The sequence below is a fragment of the Falco punctatus genome, assembly GCF_963210335.1.
Source record: "Falco punctatus genome assembly, chromosome: 6".
In the NCBI taxonomy this organism is placed as follows: Eukaryota; Metazoa; Chordata; class Aves; order Falconiformes; family Falconidae; genus Falco; species Falco punctatus.
The window spans coordinates 14,201,729-14,222,892 of NC_137585.1; the positions used below are offsets into that span (position 1 = coordinate 14,201,729).

General features: G+C 39.8%; 1 protein-coding gene across 3 annotated transcripts in view; it reads right to left on the reverse strand.

Annotated features, from left to right (window-relative positions):
* Positions 1-21,164, reverse strand: part of FBLN1 (fibulin 1) — an 82,462-nt gene that overhangs the window by 42,052 nt on the left and 19,246 nt on the right. For all 3 annotated transcript variants that reach the window (XM_080390796.1, XM_080390798.1, XM_080390797.1), the window contains exons 3-9: positions 17,411-17,546; positions 11,140-11,311; positions 8,544-8,603; positions 6,223-6,324; positions 4,763-4,900; positions 2,364-2,501; positions 82-225 (exon numbers count right to left, since the gene is read on the reverse strand). In XM_080390796.1, coding sequence (XP_080246922.1) covers positions 82-225; positions 2,364-2,501; positions 4,763-4,900; positions 6,223-6,324; positions 8,544-8,603; positions 11,140-11,311; positions 17,411-17,546 — 890 coding nt within the window. The remainder of the gene's footprint in view (positions 1-81; positions 226-2,363; positions 2,502-4,762; positions 4,901-6,222; positions 6,325-8,543; positions 8,604-11,139; positions 11,312-17,410; positions 17,547-21,164) is intronic.

Consider the following 21,164-nt stretch of genomic DNA (forward strand, 5'->3'; position numbering starts at 1 on the left):
AAAGTGCAAGAAACTAGTAAACAAATGATCAATGTGATTTATTTTCTTCATACTGTTTTTTTCTTCCAAACTGCTACTTACCTACACATCTTGTTCCATCTTCATTGAGATGATAACCTCGACCACAGCTGGGTGAGATTCGCTGGCAGGTATATGAACCATCGGTGTTGATACATATCTGTCCAGCTGGGCATGGCGTGTTGGTGCTGAGGCATTCATTGATATCTACAAGAGCACAACAAGTCAGTGTAACTATCTGCTGTCTGAAGATGTTTAAGGCAAGATGCTTTCCTGATGTAATCCTTCAGAGGTTTACATCCTGATGTAACCCTTCAGAGTTTAAAAAGTTCTGCCCATGGGAGAATACAACTATTCATGCCATTTAGCTTCACCAACATAACGCTTCCAGGGTGAAGATCAGGAAGAAATTTCTGCCTATTGTCCAGATATCCAGTTTGAGAGGCTCAGATCCAACTGAAAAGCAGTGGAAACTGTGCACAGAACTTGTATCTGTTTAAAAGCCTTTGAAAGTCTCCCCAAACACACAAGGAGATGATCAACAATTCTTTTCACCAGCTCAACCAGTTATGCTGGGCTCTGTGGGTTGCGGCTCACGGTGAATGAGCTATTTGGTAGTACATGCTCACATAAGTAGTAGCTGACTCCATTTTTGCAGAGAGATAAACCACTGCTCACGGGTATTCACCGCGAGTACCTTACCTTGTCTTATGGTAAGTTGTCCATGTAAATACATAAGAATGTGAATAGCTTATTTATGTATTCACAAGACTATGCAGCCCTCTACCATCCATCAAATGGATGTCTGTTTTTTTTACAAACCGGACATCATACCACTTTGTGACAAAGACAACCTTTGCCTGGAAGCTCAGAAAATTTAACGAGACTAAGCTGTAATTAGTGTGATCTGGTATGGTATATCTAGCCAAGAAGGTAAGGAACATCAGCAAAGTCCAGCTTCACCCAAATACTTCTCTGCCTCGAATTTTCCCAACTATTTCACCATCATTTTACATAGTGGTACTGTTAAGTGTTGAAGAGGTACTGCTTTCCAGTTGGTACGGTAGGGTGTTAAGTACAGCATCCAGCTTGCAAAGTGTTGGCTGCCTGGAGATGGGGCAGGGGATGTAGTATAACATGAAACTTTTCAGCCAGGCCTATCCCAGCTCACAGAGTGTACAATTTTCAAGTTACAATGACAATGGAAAGACAGGAAAGTTACACACTTTTTCCTTCAACAGCACACAGGGCAGCATTTGGTTCAGTGTGTAAAATCAACCTGTGAAATTGTTTTGGTAAATATTTTGAGCAGATGCATTTTAGGGGATATAACTATCCCTGCTGCAAACTGATATGGCTTTCCTGATGTCAGTGAAGGCAAGCTAACTAGTAAGTGCTGTAGACCTGGCGCTAGCTATGGCAGATACAAGTCTTCAAAGGGTTTGCTGTGCATGGCCCCCCCTTCATTTTAAAGGCTGCAATTTTGTTTTCAGTCTCAGGGCTTCCAGTGTCAGATTTCGGCACTACAGGGTACAATATGGTCAGGAGAATGGCGGTTTGACAATGAGCTAGAGCTGGCAGCTGCTGCTGCTCAGCCAGTTCCACGAGTCCAAGACACGCTATGCCGATGGGGGAATTCAAAGTTAAGTTGAGACTTGAAAATACTACTCAAGGGAATAACTGATAGATTTGTAGGTCACATTAGACCATTTAGAGTCTGCTGGAAACCAGTAATTCTAACATATTTATATGAAGGTTATAATTCTGTTTTGTAGGAGATTTGGAAACAAGGCATTAGTCCAATAGATTGTAATTTGTCCTTAAAATAAAACTCCTCTCCGCAGTGTGTTGTCATACAAAGTAAGATTCTTGATAGGCTATAACTAATGGAGGACAGGTCTGGAAAGACCTACATACCTGTAAAACCACACACACTAATATCAACAAAGTGTGTTACAGAGGATGTCATAAATTACAGCTTTCTATACTAAGCTTTAGCTAAAACATTTTGGATAGAGGGAGATAAAACACATCACAATTTTTTTTACAGATTTTGTTTCAGCTAAAATACCCAAAGACTTAAGGAAAATGTTCAAATGCAGCTAAGTACCTTAGGTAACCAAATCTAATTAAAAATAGTTTTTAAGTCTTTAGGTAAATGGTTTTCGTCTGTAAATCTTACCTGTGGAACCAAGCCGGCCTTTAAAGGAGCAGAAAAAGCACATAGCAGAGCAATGCATAAATGCATGAAGAATGACTTGAGAAGCTCAGAACTCACCCAGTGAAACTACAACTTATCTCATAGGCAACACTTAAATATTCACTGAGATAAGAACACGTCTTACCAATACAGTTGCCTAGTGCATCTTGTATAAACCCATTCATGCACTGTAGCTTGGGTCGGCAACGGAAAGATCCTGGAGTATTCTGACAGATAAAATCGGGGGGGCAGTTATGAGTACCAGTCTCACATTCGTCAATATCTAGTACACCACAAAAAAAAATTGTTAGCAGGAGTATGACAGAAGCTTTACCTTCACACATAAAACAAACACATAAAAAATGAGACAAATAATCCTCAGCATACCTTCATGCAATTCAATGCGGTGACCCAGCACCAATCTGACCAACTACCTCAAACAGTATCTCAGTAAAACCAGGTATGATAAGTTAAGGGGGTTTTGTTGTTTCATTATTAACATTATATGTAGGGGGGTATATGTGTTTATTATGCTTTACAAGTTTAGCTCTCACAACTAAATGATTCAAACCGATTATAGATCACCTGAAGCATCATGTTCAGCCGTGTTCAGTCTCAATTCAGCAGTGCGCTTATACGCAGGCTCAGCTTTGAAGTCAGTAAGATTTAATTGTATGTCCATGTGCAATTTTAATTTTAACCTTAGATCCAATGCAGACATTGTTCATTTCTTTCATAAGTGAATTAATTGGCCTTGATTCTCATCCATGTTAAGGCTTGCAATATCCTTGCATTATTGTGCTTTAAAATGCACATAAACATGATTTCTCCTCACTTTAATATTCCGTTCTGGTTCGGAACAGACAATAAATACTTGTAAATAAATGATGGTTCAGATAAAGCAGACAAAGGCTAATGAGGCTTGGTTCACAAATGTAACCCTGTCCACATAAAAGCAACTGAAATTAAATGTCTGCCACCTTGCAACGGGATGAGATCTCCTAAACCTATTAAAATACAGAAACGTTCTAGCAACAGGATGCCTCAGCTTTCCCATTTATGCAGTTGGCAGAACAGTAGATGCAACTGCTTATCCCTAGAGCTTTGTGAGACATAAATAATGATTGTGGAGAGCGTTTTTAAGTTTAGGATGGGTTAATACTGAATTGGGTTCAGCAGGGTTCTACATCTTGCAAAACTCTGTCATTTTAATTGGCATTTAAAAGTCATAATGAAGCTTATTAATTTTCTGTTTTAATCAATATTAACATAACATTAATAATTAACATTATTAAAATATCTTATCCAGATAAGAAATTTCTAGCATTGATGGCACGCATAATTAACTCTATGTACTCCTTTTTTTCCACCAGAGAAAGATTGTTTATACTTGCTTGTAAGCTATCTGTTGGCCTAAATCTGATGTCATTCAAATCAGCAGAAATTTTACTTCAAAGGGATCAAAGTTAGACCACGATACTTTGGAAAACGCTGTATGTTATGCAGGTTTTGCATTGGAATTTGTTCATCAGCTTTTTTTATTCAACCTATTATTCATCATTGATAAGTTCCTACAATTAAACCTTACCTAGAATTTTGGTTGAGTTTATTTACCTGGTGGAATGAAATTAATCTGTTTATAAACAATTCTAAGCTCTGGGGGAACAGACTTTCTCATAATGGAAACCAATTCCACATCAAGTGGAGTTTGCTGCTAATTCATATCTCTGCAAAGGTAGCAAGTTCTGGATGCACACAACAGCACACTTTGAGCTCGATGCAACTTGAAATCAGTCTTTTCTTTAGTAAAAAACCCTATTACCCTTGTTTTCAAATACAGCTAGTCAAGAACGGTGCTTTTAACCTTTTTCCATTTTTAAATCCTTAAGGCTGTTGTGATTAAGAAATTAATCCCTTTGTAACAAATTTAAACCTCCTGAGGATAAAGACCTACATTTTTTTAAAGATGCATCTACTTTAGAGTTTTCAAATTTAATCACCTGGTCACTCCATTTGCCACACTTTGTTTCACACTCTGAAGTGTGCAAAATTGATTCTTTCAGGTGAAACCAAACCATTAGATACGCTCCAGGGGCAGGATTCGGGCACTTCACTCACTAACGAGCCACCAATTCGCAGGACCAGACTAGAGCTAGCCAGAAGTAAACACTAAAAAAAAGTGTGAGCGCTGGGCCTTCAAAATCAACTGTTTCAGCCCCCAGGCCAGCTCCTACTGTGCAACACAACTGTGCAATACAACAAGCCACTGTCAAATAGATGTAGTTATCTCTTCTATCCTTTGTAGTATCTCTTTGTAGTACCTTTGTAATATCTCTTCTATCCTTTGTAATAGCCCACAGAGAGTCTGATCGGGTATCTACAAGGTGACAGGTGGAAAACTACTGTCCTGGAAGAATGAGCGCTGTCTGTGCGTCCCTGCATAACTACAAGTGTATTTACCAAAAGTAGAAGAGCATGATGTGATGACATACTTATTTTTTCACTTGAGTATGGAAGATTGCAGCTTCTCTGCACAGGACGTACCTTTGCAACGACTGTCATCCGTTAGTTCGTAACCAGTTCCACAGCTCGTGTCCCGCTGACAGCGGAAGGATCCTAATGTATTGACACAGGTTTGTCCAATCCCACAGCTGTGTGTCCCAGTGATACACTCATTAATATCTAGAATATGCAAAATGATTTTTTTAAAAAAAAGGGAGAATATATAAGAAATATGAAATCTCTGGGAAGATATGAAGTCAAAGGCCGCAGGCACACCTCCAACCAGTTGTTACTTGGAGCATCAGGATACAAAGACTGGTGTGGATTTGGCCTCACACTCTCACACTCACAACACAGCTACTTATCTTGTGGTCAGAGCGTGAACCAGTAAAGGTATTTTGGCCCTGTTGGTAACAGGACTTACGACTGCTGATTTACTGTACTTAAGAAAGAGGAGGGAGTTGTCCTGAGTGAGAGCAAAGGGCTAACATCATCTGACTAGGTCCAGCAGCAGATGATTGTAGTGACTATACGAATAAGGCAAACTTTAACAAATCCTTCCCTTGCTCTGCCTCCCACCAACATAAGGCTTAGGGACTGCCCAGGCCACAAGTTGCAAGTTTCTACTTTAGAGCTACTGGTACACATTTCTTCTGTGAATTTTTTTCATTTTCTCTTTCAGTGCATAAGAAAATTTAGCATCCATGTGTACCAAATGTAAAAGTTCTTCCTTTCTGTATTTCACACTAGGTTAGCGTTAATCTGACCAATCATCAATATCTGTTTTACATTCTGAAGTTTGAAAGCTTCAGTCTGAGCTACTTACCTAGACTCCCTTTTCAGTCAAGGACAGAAAAAGGCACTCCTGATGAGTAAAGCTTTTCATCCTGGAACAGCTACACGGAACAGGCAAGACGAACTGTGCCCTGGAAATGTTTATTGCTCTGATAGCAACAACAGCTAGGCTAACTATCTAGGAGCGAAAGACTACATTGCACACGTCTGAAGTCAAGTGTGATGAGCTCTATCCCAGCCCATTTCATTTGATGTCCCTTTAGCTCTTCTTCTGGGAGAAACTTAACAATTCTTCTCCTTTGACTATGCCCATGCTACTCATGATATCCAAAACTTTCATCCTTTCTGGCAATTGTGTCCTTAACAAGCTGAGGAATCCTACTCTCTTTCATCTGCCTTATCCATTGCTACCTACTAATAAAAGGGAACCAGTATTTTAATTTGGTTTTATTCACAACAATAATTCAAGATCTTCTGCCTCTTCTTCACTGTAAATCCTCCATCTCTTCTACTGATTCCTTCCTAACTCCACCTTCCTACAACTCTCACTCCAACACTCCATTAAAATCAACTTCTTATGATCTCACCTCTTTCTCCAGCTGGCATAAGCATATTCTGATCTCTCCTGTCTGCATCTTTCTTTATTTATTCTTGCTCTTTTAAAACAGGGACGTTGATAATAGAGGCAATGGTTTTATTTCTTTTACCTTCACAGTTGACACCATCTGGCTGAAGCTGATACCCAACAAAGCACGAGCAGACGTAACTGGATCCTGTGTCTCTGCACTGTTGAGAACAGGGACCACCACCTAATTGGATATTTTAAGAAGTCTTACATAATTAAGAGGTTCTTCACCAGCACTGAAACAAGCCATTAATTTACAGGACACTTGCTGTTTTATTTAGAAAAGCAGATAACTAAACACACACATACACAAAAGAAGGAAAGGGCTAAACACTGAAATTAGTGTTTGTAATCACTGGATTCTTTTAGTTCTAAAAATGAATACAACAAGGAAGTAAATCAAGGAGTTGTTCATAGCCCATCATTGTTAGAAGTTGAAGGGAAAATGCTGATAAGCTGAAACACCTCCTCAGGTTTTGGCTGGGAAATTAAAACTTTGTATGGTGATTACCATAAAATAAGAAAGACAAGGTGCATCACCATAAGTTAATGCAAGATTTTAACTATTAGCTGCATTAGGCTTTATTTTTAGCCCATCACTATTAGGACCATACTCCTGAATTACCTGTACCATATACATTTTCCTATTCAGCAGGCAGAAAACATGAAAGGGAGAAGGAAGAGGGTACTGTGGGTGACAAAGGCTTCAGGGAACTTGAAGGAACCAAGACTTACTACTGGGGTACTAAGGACCTAGTGCAGGAGTCACAAAGGGTGTGAAAGAGAGCTGAGGTTATTCTGGCAGACAAAGAGAGAGAATACTGTAGGAAATTTACACATCATCTGGCTCATCATCAAGAAAACTTACTTTTTTCCTGATCTTATTAAATGATATATTTATATTAAAAACATTCAATATTCTCACAATAGAGAAAAGTTTATATAGTTCCAAATGCTTTTTGTAAGAGTATTGATATTCTTAGTACAAATAGAACCTGTCATCTTCCATTTTTCAGAATGGCTAAATAGGCATTGAACAAAAGGTCTGAGATAAGCACAATCAATGTGGGCAAACAGAGCTATAATACTTTAAATTTTTCAATGAACTAAAATATTTTTTTTTACAGTGTATGTCTCTATGAGGACAGGACCATTAAACCACCACAGAAAATTAGTTCTCTACGCAGTACTGGCAAAGACAATGACATGAGAAAGAACCATAGTTTTGAGGTTGAGATGGACAGCTACCACCTTCTGAACGTCTGCTAATCCTGTGAGCTCCTGCTGGCCACAATAAAACCTATTGTGGCAGTGCTGGAAGAAGAGAATTAATTTTCTCGTATACCATGAAGGTGCTCCAAAGCAAACTGCTGGTAGTTCCATTGCCTAGGAAACTGAAGTTTCCCCTGGTGAAGTTCAGAAAATCACAAGTAATTTTGACATGCCAAATTCATCAGAAAAGACACTGCAGACAGAAACTCTAATTTGTAATTAGTCATACCAATCCATCTCTTGCAGGCAGCCGATTAACTAACAAATCCAACAACTGATTACATAAAGAAATAATGCTAGGAAAATATGTAACACATTTTTCTGTGTCATCTCTTGTAATTAGCAGCTGAGACAAGGAGGAAAGCCAGTGCTGGCTTTGACTAGCTAATGACCTAGCAGACATTTCTATCCTCTCTAGAGTGTAATAGCTGTACCACATGCAGCACAGTAAATCATCTCTCAACTGGAATATAAGTCTATTAAATTGATTTTATCCTAAATACATTACTTAGTTCTGAAATGCTTGTAGAAAATAATAAATCACGGCTGTTTTAAGTTTATAGACATGTAAATCACACGTGACAAGCAATAAATCAGAATACTTAGCAGAACAATATCCCAATAACGCATTCTTCCCAGGAGGCAGAACAGCCTGACTAATGAGGACAATAGCTGCTTTTCTTCCTCTTTTTCAGGTGATGCATCTCAAAAGGAAACAAGTTTCATTTCATATTCAGTCATCCTGATCATCCCAAGAGGAGAACAAAAGAATGCACGTATTTAATATAGGATCCCCATGTTCTGAAGAATCCAAAGTAATCCACGGGTTCAATGGGTAACACCTCTGAGGTACTGCCCACGAGCAGTTAAATGAAAGTGAAATGTATAGTCTAAGTTTCAGCTGGGTAAGAAAAACTGCACTATGGGAGACAATGCCTCCCTTGTATTTGAGAACTATTAAGGCATCACACGGTGGCCTACTATTTCTTAGAAGGGATCTTCATTTTGTTATTTTTACCCATAACTAGCCTAGGCAAAAGGTTTTGGCTAATCTCTAGATCTAAATTTGCTTCACTTTTACTGCAGGCAACCACAAAAGAGCTAGCTAACAGGACTAGTCACCTGGCTTACCTCTGCAGCCATCATGCAGATAAGGATCTTCTTGGTCTAGTTCCTCCTTTGAAATTTCAACTAAAAAGAGGAGATATAGGCATTAGAGGAGAAAGCACTTTTCTTCTCACAGTAAAAAGCTGCTTGCTTGAGATGGGACTCAGAGCGGGGTTTTGGATAAACCAGGACAAAATTAAAAAGTGTCATTTACATATTTTACAGCTATTTCATACTTAAATTTGACATTCAAATGCATGTGGCCACAGGGCATTTTCCATTAGACTGATTCAATACGCAAGTCACGCTGTGATCATAGATTACATGTGGACCAACATTTTCAAATGCAGGCTCTTAACACTAGGCTTTTAACCAGAGCTTAACCTCATTTTCATAAGACATGTTGTTGAGGCATGCTTGGCTTCCACTGGCTTTATAGTAGCTTGGGGTACTCACCGTTTTAATGAAAATCAGATTAACCTCAGTTATTTATTTAGACTTTATTCCAAAAAGAACTCCACACCCAACTTCTGGGTACCTACTCATGGCATTCTTTCAAATACACTTCATATACCTTAACTCAGAGAGTTTTGATCAGCAGTACTTCTTACGTGCATGTGTCCCGAGAGCTCTTTCTCTCCACACAGAGAACGTAAAAGGGCTGAACACATCCACTGCCTGACCCCACTTCTTGCCCAAAGGGCTAGCTAATGGACTTGCTCCAATCCTGCCACTCTGAATGCAGGGGAAATGGTAGGTTGACAGCGAGATGTGTAAAAACACAGTCTCAGAATACTCTGGTTACTGAACAGGAAGCTTAGTTGCATTTCAGTGATTGTCCATAAGCCTTTCCAACCAGCCATCACTTACAAGCAAGTTATACATCACAGATGTGAAAGCAAGATTTTGTGCAGTGGCACAAGGCTGGGTTGGTACACTGGGTCCCTCCAGCCACAGGGGTACATTTTGGTCACACAGAAGCTAATGAAATCAGTTTGCCCAATCTAGTCTGATTTTGTAGAAGTCTCTGGGGACACTGTACCAGAGATTACATGACTAAGAAAGTGTCCTACAGGGAATCAGTCAGCTTGCTGCACCCTCTGCAGCAGAATGCCTTGCGTATGTCCTGCTTGCATAACACAAACACAAGGCGTTAGTCCAAGAAGCTGCCTTACAAAATAGAGACTGATCTGCCCTTCATGACTAACAAAAGTCTATTCATATTGCTTGCTCTGCCTTTCAACAGGCAATTTTTATTGTTGATAGGGAAATCTGACATATGTTCAACCACCTGCTTGTCTCTTAGTTTAATGATGAGAACATTGTCCTGCCCGGCTTGACACGGACCCATCTTTGCAATGCATAATGGTTATTATGTCTGCCATAACAATCACGCTAGCCATATACATAATGGTTATTTGTGTGCCACTTGCCCACAAGGGCAGACGGGGAAATACTGTACACTGTGCTCATAGTTCTGGATTTTCAGGTGCTGATATATTTCTCACATCATGCAGATACACTGAGTCTGCAAATTTTTTGTCATTAGCGCAGCGGTATAAGTAAAAGGTATGTACCAGTCCAGTCAGTCCAACCAGTGCTACTGGACAGGGGAATTCCCCTGCTAAACCACATAGGAATTGGCAGGGCATTTCTAAATGTTACTCGATACTCTAACATAAACCAGGTTTTGGAAGACCTGAAGCAAGTCCGATAACACACTGGCTCAAGCAGACCAACGCAAGCTGTTATGGTGGGGGTTAAGTTTAAGTGATTGGTCAGGATGACATCTCCCAAAATCTGTCACTGGTGATCTCCAAGTCAGACTGTGTGTTTTCAGGGCTCAACTGCCCATGAAGGAGGCAACACTACACAGCATGACTCCTCTGCAGTTTCAGGTCTGCCTGCTAACTGAAAAAGGCAAAAAACCCACCACACCCAGGTCTGTAAGGGTCAGTATGTCCACGCTCGTTCTCTTCAGCTCTGTGGACTAGGTATGGAGAAGGGTATCAGGAGCTGCTGCCATCTAGATGCCCCTTTCTTTTGATAATATTGAAAGAAATAAAGATACCATGCTTCCTAGAAATGTTCAGTTCTCACAGACAGTCCAGGCATTTCAAACGCCCTCAGTTTGCGAGCATTTGCCTCTCACACAAAAAGCAATATTCGAATTCTGCTGAGCTGGAAAAGGCCATCTGGCTTTTAAATCTAATTAAAAGAATTGGTCGTTGATTTTCTGTTTAATTAAGACTGTGGGCAAAATGCTATTAAAATAATTACATTTTAATTATTGTGTTTATTTATAGATATTTTGATATTAAAATAAGCTATTAAAATTAATACTCAGTTTCTAAGACAAGACCATTAGTGGACAAAATAATCTGTCTTACAGTTAAGTTCTGACACCATGAACTGAGTGACCACTTTCCAGCTCTTTTAGCCTCCTGTGGTATGCAGTGTTACAGCTATCATTATCAAAAAAAACGAGCTCCAAAACATACATTATTGAATTACTCAGAGGAGATCTCAAGTTAGAAGAATTCCAACAGCAACAACCTAAAGTACAAGCACTCCTTGTATCCCATATCATTTTGTGTATCAAACTTGCAACATAAAATACCTTGCTCCTTTTTAGGAGCATCATCGCTGATGGACATATCAAGGCCTTCTTGACCCTTCACACAGCAAGCTCTGAAGACAATTCCACACTGGTATCCTATCTTCAGGCTGGGCTCACAACTCTGTCCTTGAATTTGGGCAGCCTTTCCCAGCAAGCAACAGTAACAACATGTCTGTTAAGAAAAAAAAAAAAAGAAGTCAAATCCTAGCCTTGAACAAATCAATGCAAATGTCAGCAGTCAAAAGTGTTATCTCACTTTGGTGAACTGATGGAAAACTTTCCGCAAACTCTTTAAGAATTCCTGGTATACTTAAGCTCAGACATTTTAATCTGTAGTTGAGTTCAGTGAGCTCTGCATCTGGCCTACACAGAGCCCAGCACAAATCCTGGATCCAGTTCTCACAGATATTGCATACGTGTGAATGTGTGTGCAAAGTGAAGTGGAGGACCAGAATGGTCCACACATGTATATGAAATTTCACTGCTCCCTGCCTGCATAGCCCAGTTTCAAACACCAGCAAACAGTAGGAATTGTTAGCACCTCTGCTTCCCCTTTGTGTCCAGGTCAATTAAAATGGAACACGATCAATGAATGCGTAACTCAGTTTATAATTAAACTGCCTACTCAACTTCCCAGCAAAAAAATACCCGTCTGAGCTAACAGACAAACAAGCCAGAAAACATGATTCATCCAAGGGTAGTGTTAACAGGTCATAAAGAGAAGCTATTCTGCTCTGAAAAACAAGACTAATAGTCAAACATTATTTAAAAGCGTCACAGTCCTGACATGGCTTTCAGCAACAGAACACGACCTGCCTCTTCCAGACCTGCTGAACTATGGCCTAGGAATACACCACAGTAGTGAACACAGGTCAGGTCAACCCCATGGAGGTTACCTTCAGTTTTAAATAGCGGGGACACTGCTGATTTATTCAGTTTTCCTCCTTGCTGTTAGAAAGCAGTGAAGATGATTGGTTCTATGGAACTGGTGTCTGCCAGCCGCTGCTGTCATGTAAAAGCAGATTTAAGCTTTTATTGTTAATTTTATTATTCCTTCAGACTCTTTTTTTGCTTGAAGAAGATAGCCTGTGCCATTAAACAGAGCAGATGGAATATGAAATAACTAACCATTGAACTAAATTCTTGTAATTTGGTGTTTTAAGCACCCCATCTATTGGAAAGAAAGCAACTATTAAATTTCTTTCATTATTCTGAGATGTATACCCTTGCCTATATTCTAAGTTTCCCCTTATAAGCTATTATATACGTTTCTCTCTGTACTGCTGTGAATTTTAAAACTGCAGTTTTAAAACATAGAGCAGCGTGAATGTAAAATAATAAAATCCTTTTTCTTGTTTCTTCTATATTTTTTTTTTACTTTACATCAGTTTGAAGTATTTAAGCACACTTTGTACTTTGTCTTTAAATACACAACTGAATCCTTGCCCTGCTGCAGAAAGCTGTACGGCAGGAGCTCTCCCCTTCTGGCCACTGCTGAGGTCTTGTTTTCATGTCCACCATAACATTAAGATACATGTTTTCCCTTATCAACTACTGTTTGGTGGGATGGTTCCTCACTACTTTTCTTATTTGGTTCTTGAAATACTTCCATTCAGTGGTGGATGCTCTGGTTTCATCACTATTACATCTGGGATATTTCCATCTTTTCTGGCTTTTCTGGATCACTTTAGAAACAGATACTTGATTGCTTCCAAGAACTGCAACATTTCTGAATATTTATTGTGTCTAATGTATTTAATATTTTCCCGAGACATCCTTCTCAAAGTTTTTAACATCTGTCTATAATTTCATTAGATTTCCAATTTTCACAATCATAAATTAGAAGACAGAAATTAAAACTGAGCTGAAGATTCGTTGTTGCACTTAGGCTTGCATATTTTTGACATCCAAATATTATTCAAGTTACTGAATACAGAAGATACCTTGCCTAATTTTGACATTATATACTTCTGGATATCCTCACTGGCTTCTACTGTTAGGCATATGAATTGACGCAATGTATTTCTTCATCTTGTCACACGATGCTCAAATTGGTAGTTACAGAGTTTCTCTGCATTTTTTTGTAAAGACTGATCATTAACCTTGCCATTCTTGACATGCTGAATAACATTATGTTCTTTAATTCTTCCAGGTTGAGCCACCACTTGAAAGATCTCCGTCTCCAGCTAATATAAATATTCAAGTAGAGAGCTTGTTAAGTCTTGCAATGTCTGTAAGAAACTTTATCTTCATTTAACATAATTGTATGCACTGAACCATTTGTTCCAACCTATATTTATTCTAACCATACATGATGCATCTTGATTAACATCTTGATAATGATAATAACTTATGTTGCTACACCACAGCCAAAATGGTCTAGAGATGGAAAGTGTCAAATGTTTTCTTAACTGATGTTTATGGTAACTGGGTTTTATATCGACCCTAGATGATTCTGCACTGGCAGTCCTAAAGGCTAACATTTCCTATTCAACTAAAGAAAAAAGATGGAGAAGGTGATGAATAGCCTTGTGCCCAGAGCACTCCCAGGACTTGGTAGACCTGCATATGTCTCCACACATTTCACCTGTGAACTTGCAAAGTCACCTTTTCTTTCAGTTCTCCCACTGTGGAATGGTACTCATATAGCAGTGATAAAGCTAGTTTAACTCACGGTCATGGAGCACTCCGGTATTCTGAGACACAAAGCACTATGTCATTGTAACGATCGCTGTCCTGGTAGGATTAATCTCAACATTTCTTTTTTCACTCTCACCGTTTCAGGGTTGTTAGCCTGTTCTGAAAGTTTGGATCCTTTAGTCCTGCGTGCAGTCTAGACTCCCTGCCAATTCAGTTCTTGATGTGTTTGCAGCCCTTTTCACCAGGTTGCCAAATGCCCCAAGGCGTGCTGCGATGGCCCGTTTGCTAGAACCATCGCTGCCTTCAGGGGTAGTACAACCTATATTATATACTTTCCTGTAAGCGTGCATTACACACTTCCTGCCTGTAAGCCTTTGCTGCTTAGTGATTCCAATAATAATCTCAAACATTTTTTTCTTTTGCCTCTCCCCTGTTATTAACAAAAGCCCATGCAAGCTTCAAAGCCATGCCTTTATTTTCGTGTTTGGATAGGAAGCTGTGTCCTACTTGAAGTCCTCTGATCCCCTGACTGCTCTTACACCTTGCCTTTCCACAGAAAGGAATAAAGATGGAAGGCGTAAAGAAATTAAATAGTTACATGTGAGAAATGTGAAGATTTATTTTTGGTGTGATTAGGAAGCACCTGAAATTACTTTTATCATTAAGCTCTCTTAATCAGTTAAATTTTATAATTGTTCTTTATTATTTGTATCGCCATTTAAGTTACCAGATCTGAAAGGGTGAACCATGCATTAAGACTGCTTTTGCCTATCTGTCCACAAGAGGTCTCTCCCTTGCTTAAATCCAGACTAACTAGTAGATGCTATGAAAAACACTGAAAAAAATACAAATAATTCAGTGCAATTTTTCAGAACTTTTGAAGATCTAAACAAAACAAAACAAAAAAATGCTCAACATCCGAAGCACCGAAACTTTTGTGCTTGCCTAAGATACACAACAAAGTATTCTGGACAAAACTGGGGAGATAAGGCAGTACCTTGATCTTTGGAAAAAGAAAGTGCCTATGACAAATTTTTGGGAAAATATCCAAGCACCTTAAAGAAGGTGAAATTTCTGCAAGCTTCTCTCTTCTGCAGGGCTGCTGTGGTAGAAACTTTCAGAAAACCATTTCTACATCCCTGTATCAGCAACAAATCTGGAAATGGATCACTGTCTTTTGATGAAGATTTTAAAGATTAATATTTAGTTTTGCATCCTTTTTTTCAGGGCAAGAAAAGCTACGCTTCCAAAAAATTGGAGTAAAACTATGCTCATCGTTACCTATGTCTACCGCCTTTAAGTATGAAAGCTGAGGCAAGTGTTTTCAAAATATGGTCTTTTTATCTTCTTTCCAATCGCAAGTTTTGGATTCAAAAGAAAGATTAGCTGCCTCATTTGCTGCAAAGTGCTGTGATTAATCCTCCTAATTGCATTACTAAATTACTAAATCGCTCTTTCTGCTTCCTTGAAGGAGACAAAGAAGATCCAAAAGATTTCCTATGCTACGCTAAACAAAAATGGACTAACTCGGGCAAAGTGAGATTCAAATGAGACAGGTTTGCCACGAATGTAAAAGTTTGTTTACCAGAGCATGGCACAATTGCCAAATACATTGTATGTCTCAGGGTCATCAGATTCAAAAGGTACTCAACGAAAGAAACTATGAATTGTTCACTAATACTAGATCGCGAAGCACCTGTGTCCATCATGGATCAAAGAGATTACCTGCAAAAATACTCTTACACCTACCTTGGTACAGTTATTAAGTGTAGGATACTCCTATATTCCTGGGGGGAGGGCAGAACATAGCTCACAAAGATTAAGTAACACCGACTGTGTTTGTACCAGTAAATTAAACAAGGACAGAATATGGGCTCAGGTGTTGTCCCACAATCGTGCGTAATGTTTAAATATTAGCAAGCTTTAATGGCAACTAACATCCTCCCAGACAATGCTGGAGCATATTTTGGGGTTAGCACAGGCCAGGGAGCATTCCCAACGCCCCACCCCACCCCCACCCCCCCGCACTGTGTTTTACAGGGGAAAGACATCAGTGACGTGACATGAGCTGTGCTGAGACATTTATTCTCAGGGCCAGAGATCAAGGCCTAACCCATTTGGTTTAATAATACAGCTGTCACCACGAAAACTTGCCATCTTTAAAGAAGTCTAGCTATTTAAAAAAACCCACCATCATTAACTGTTCTTCCTCATGCTGACAAGCCCACATAGGGAAACATCAGCCAATTGATGGGAAATGGGGTTTCCTTAAACAGTTGCATTCTGTTTTAGAGTTGTCCCATGACAGGTGTTTTAAAATAGCATTGCTGTTATAAACCTGTCTCTGGAAGCAAGCACTTGAATCTGCACAGCACTCGCCATCACAGTCCTTGTTCATCTGTTCACAGCCCTTCAAAGCACCGACACAGGGGGCTAAATATTTTTTCATGCAACATTCAGGTTGAGGTGGACAGATTTCCTAATGGAAAAAGCTGCACAGAGGTATCTCCATGCTAGGAGCACGGCATACCCTGGACATGGCCAATAGGTGACCTATGTCCCCTCTGAGGGGACACACTCCGCTGTGGGACAAAATCATGCTGCACTTGCAGACAAGTTTATGACAACCCAACAATGCCAGCCTCATCAGCATGTGTTACCTTTCTTCTGCCCACAGCAAGAACATGGATTACTTCACAGCCCTGGCACCAGCAGCATCCTACTGCCAGGAACATGATCAAGCCAGCATTTTTAAGAGGTAGAACTTGTGAGTCAGACATTGTCTGTCATCTTCTGTTATATAGACTTTTTAAACTGTATGAACCAAAACATTCAGCTTCGAGCTGTGGGAAGAATTAAAATCACTCTCATCTATTTCCACCATCACTGGAAGAAATGTGTTAACGGGTCAAAGCTGTTCATGACTGGGTCATTGTCAAGGTCACTATCTTACTGGTGGAACTTTCTTCCAAAACCACTGCACAGCAGTATCGATATGCTCCTTTTCAGAAAATGAGGGACAAAATAATAAAGGTGGAGGGCAGGGCACAGATTAGCTAAAGATGCCAACAACAGGCATTTTTAGTCTAATATGAAATGCTATTATCACAAGCTAACAGATGTCTTCATTCAACTGTAAATCGAAGTCATGTTAAGTATGGACACATACACCAGCAGGAATTATAAGTATACTGAGAGGATTAACTTCAGTCCTACCCCTTTGAACCACCAATACTAAAAACCACTGAGTTCAACCTTAGGCCATGAAGTTCTAACGAAAGCTGAAGTCTGAAACAGGTCTCACCCATCCCTTCCTACCCTGTTGATGTCTTCTCTTCATGCAAAAGTAGTTTCCTAGTCAATTACCCATTCAAGACTTCACACTCTTTTGCATCCTACCCTCTGCCTCTGCTAAAACGCGATGAGACAGTCTGCTTCACTCAGCCAGAAACTGTTTCTCCCAAAGCAGCACAAAGCGGACAGCCTCAACGGAGACACAAGGTGTAGGTAGGAAAAAACTGTTTATGCACACCAAACTGAGTACAGCGACCTTCAGGGTCAACCCTTAATAGCAATCTAGACAGTCGATACAATTTCTTAAAGATGAACAGGAGCAGCTCTGATGTCTTACCTTAAAGTACTCAGCTTCACAGGTGGAATTGTCACCAATATGTGAATCACACTCCTCGCGCACGTTGGCAAATTCCATCCCGTCTGAACAGTACTGCTTCTCCAGCTGACTGCGGCAGCACTGCACCTGCGTCATGCTGACAAAAGGATGGAAGCCATGGGAGAAGAATGTCACATATAGGTCAACAGGTAATGCGAGTTTTAACAACTAGCACTTCCACTAGTCTCACGGAAAGAGGCTCCTGTGGGCACACATTTTAGTTACAAAGTAGAAGTATTCTCTAGGAGTAGGCAGAATGTTCAGAAGATACGTTTAATACAATTTAACTGCCTATCTACCTTGCACTCTGTCATAACATTTTTTTTAATAAATGAGTAACTTCAACTACATTTGCCACAGGGCTCAAGGTCTCTGGGACTTGCACTCTTGCACATTTTGTGACAACTGGTAGCTGAACAGAGGATGGTGAGAACCAAACCAGTACTCTGACTGACAGAAAGGAAAAATCAAGCCCTAGGTGTTGTGAGAGCCTGCAACCCCATGGCCAGCCTACTGCTGGACCTGCTGCCCCTTGCTCAAACAGGTATGGCATGCTGAAGGAAGCTCAGCGTGTTGCTCTGCGGGACAATTAGAAGTGAAAATACCAAGGAAAGTCATAGCGAGAAACAGAGTGTATTGTAAGCAAAAGGCGAAGACAGACAAGGGAGAGAAGAGCATTACAGGGCAGGAAGTTGTGGAGAGGAGACAGGATAAAAGTCTGCAGGAAATTCAGGTTTGGCAGTTCCACTGTTCGTAAAATCATTCTATTTAATCTCCGTTTCAGTGAATAAATTGAAAACTCCTTCCTGTGGAAAAAAAAAAATATCTGTGTGAAGAGGCTTTAAACTCCTCTACTCCTGTTGTTACTGCCACTTGAATGCAAAGTCCATTGAAGGAGGTACCTTCTCTCTTTACACTCTTACACTTTGCACTCACTGTTTTCATGCGGAACTCTGCTTAATTTGGCAGTGTTGGAAGTGGAGCTTGCAGTTTAAAGATCTTCCACCACTACCTCCTGTAACAGACACTGGGAAACAGAAAAAAAATTGAAGAGGAGTAACAAATCCGATTACGGATACAAGGATATAAACATATCCATGTGTTTTGTGATAACCCAGTTTCACTAGGAATAACGTTACCTGGGTTGCTAGGGGGAAAAGAAACTATCCCAAAGGCAACCCAAGCTGATAAATTCTATTTATAGTACAACAGGGATACCTAAAAGGCATGCCATGGCATGTTACAGCTCTATAAGAAATGCACAGAAAAACTTTATAAATTCACTTTTATACTCATCAGCTTGGGAAATCTTACACATCTTACAGACCAGCAACACAGAATGCATTCTCTTTGCTGTTAAGAGTATTCACCTGCTTTTTTTCCCCCTCAACTTTAGGTATTTGAACCGATGAGTAAAAACTTTTCAAGGGTTACCTAGAAATACATACAATTATGCAAAGATATCCAGCAAAACAACACCCTTTACTCTTAAAAATCCTTTATCTACACCATTGGAAATTTTGCAAGTATAAGGAAGAGAGGTGAGTTAGTTGCACCACTGAGCTACAGGGTTCTCCTACTGTCATCTGAGATAAGTGGATTCCCATGCATCATGTCTGAAGGAGCTTCCCTGCTCTCCATGACCATAGCATGAGCTCTCCACTCCCAGGCAGCGCAAGGGACCCCCTCGCTCTAAAACCAGGCCATCCAGTCCAGCCCGCCAAAAGCAGGGGACACGTGGGTACTGGGTTCAGTTTCTCCGTGCCTATTGGTGAGGTGAGATTGTTGAGCTACATTCCTGAAGATTCCTCATTCTTATTTATTGGATTTTGTAATGGTCTGACTGTGCAGTTCTCACTCGGACAAAAAACAGCTATGAGATTTCAATGCAAAGGAACAAAAAACAGGATAAGTTCATGAACAAATTACTCAAAAATAGACTCTAAAGTCATAGCAAGAATTTAAGCCCAGGACAGTAACTTTATTTGGCAGAATATCTGAAGTTTTTTTATATTTGATTTAGTTCCATTTGGAAGAATATGTAGGTTTTTTGTTGCTGAAATTCCCTCTGAAACAGAATTTCCATTCCCGGCCCAGCTCTGGGGTGGTCTGAGTGTCAGGACTTTGGAAGCCTGTGAAACCTGAACTTCAAGCCCAAGAGTGAGGGAGCTGAGACTTTCCAGCTCCTTTAGCCTTCCAAGTCCTGTTGAGAAGCTAGATATATTAGCCACAGACCAACAAACAAACAAACAGCGGCAGTCTTTCAGTAGAGCTGTTTGATTTCCAGTGTGGCTTTTTTTCCCCCCCCAAATACAAGTAATCTCTTTGAAATCTCTGACAAACTGGCAATTTCAACCAAAACAAAAAAGTTTCTTAAAATGTTTCCCACAGCTGCATTCACAAGTCATGTGGCCCACCGAACTGTAATAAGGAATTAAACATCAATTGAATACTAGATTAAAATACCATTTGTTCATTCTCAGAACAACAACAATAAAATCACACTTCATTGCCCAAATCCTAACAGTGAAGTTGCACTGGTAGCAAATATTGCTTGAGACTGTAAATGCTTGTGTGGCTGTAACAGAGGTAGAAATCCTTGAGAGATGGCAGAGAAAAATGCTAGAAAAATCTGCACCGTACTGGTCTTCCAGCTGCAACTCAGCCTGCCCAGCTGACCACCCCTTCCCCTTTGCACACCAGCCCATGTGCTGATGGCCGCCAGAGCGTACCACCACAAACCCTTCAGACTCCAATACTTCTGAGACAAAGAATCCCTCTCCCTGTCTTTGCTAAATGATGGGCGTCTCCCAGGCTTATACCCTCATATAATACATAACCAGTTTCTGCTTCTCAGTGCGGTAAAGGAGTCATCCCCACTGGCTAATAGGACATCTAGATTTGTCTCTGTGTAAAACCTTTCAACTCTTCCTGTGTAGCACTCCTTCCTATTAAATTCATGTCCACAGACAGCTGACAATATTGATCTCTAAAAACCCGAAAAAGTATAAGAGTACTTTCCTGTATTTTTTTAATTACTCCTAATTTAAAAAGTCAACTACTTCCTCCTTATCTGCCATATTCTGATTTTCAGTTAATACAGTCCAACAGAACTTTACTGAAATAGTTATATGTTTGCAATATGGTTGAAATCTTAAAACACTAAATATGGAATCTCTAGGAGCATGAGGCCTCATAACTGACATTCACTCAGGATATGTCAGGTAAAATCATGCATCTCTGAAAGATGAGTTTTATTCATGGCTCACTAGTGAACAGGAATCACTCAGACATTTTTTTTTAAAAAAAATCATTATTCTTTCCTGCAGGTGCTGATCTAAAATTAAAGTTATTTCATTACCAGGTAATTTGATTATAAATCAAGTTAAGAAATCATGTTTTATGTTCTCACTTTTACTTTCTGTTAAAATTTAACCAATGCTACTGATCTTCATGAAATGAATTTCCAGCTGAAGATCTACATGCCCATCTACCACCACAATCCATTCAAACTTCTTATTCTTTTTCCCCAGAGGATGCGCTCCTAAACCAGCACAGATTTCATAATCACCTCTTTTTCCTTTCATTTATTTCCATAAAGGCATTAAATTCTACTTGGCTCTGAAAACAATGTCTTTGTTGTCAATCTAATTTCATTAACCTTTGCCTCTCTCCTACTTACTAGCCTACTTTCAAACTACATCAGTGCTATTCA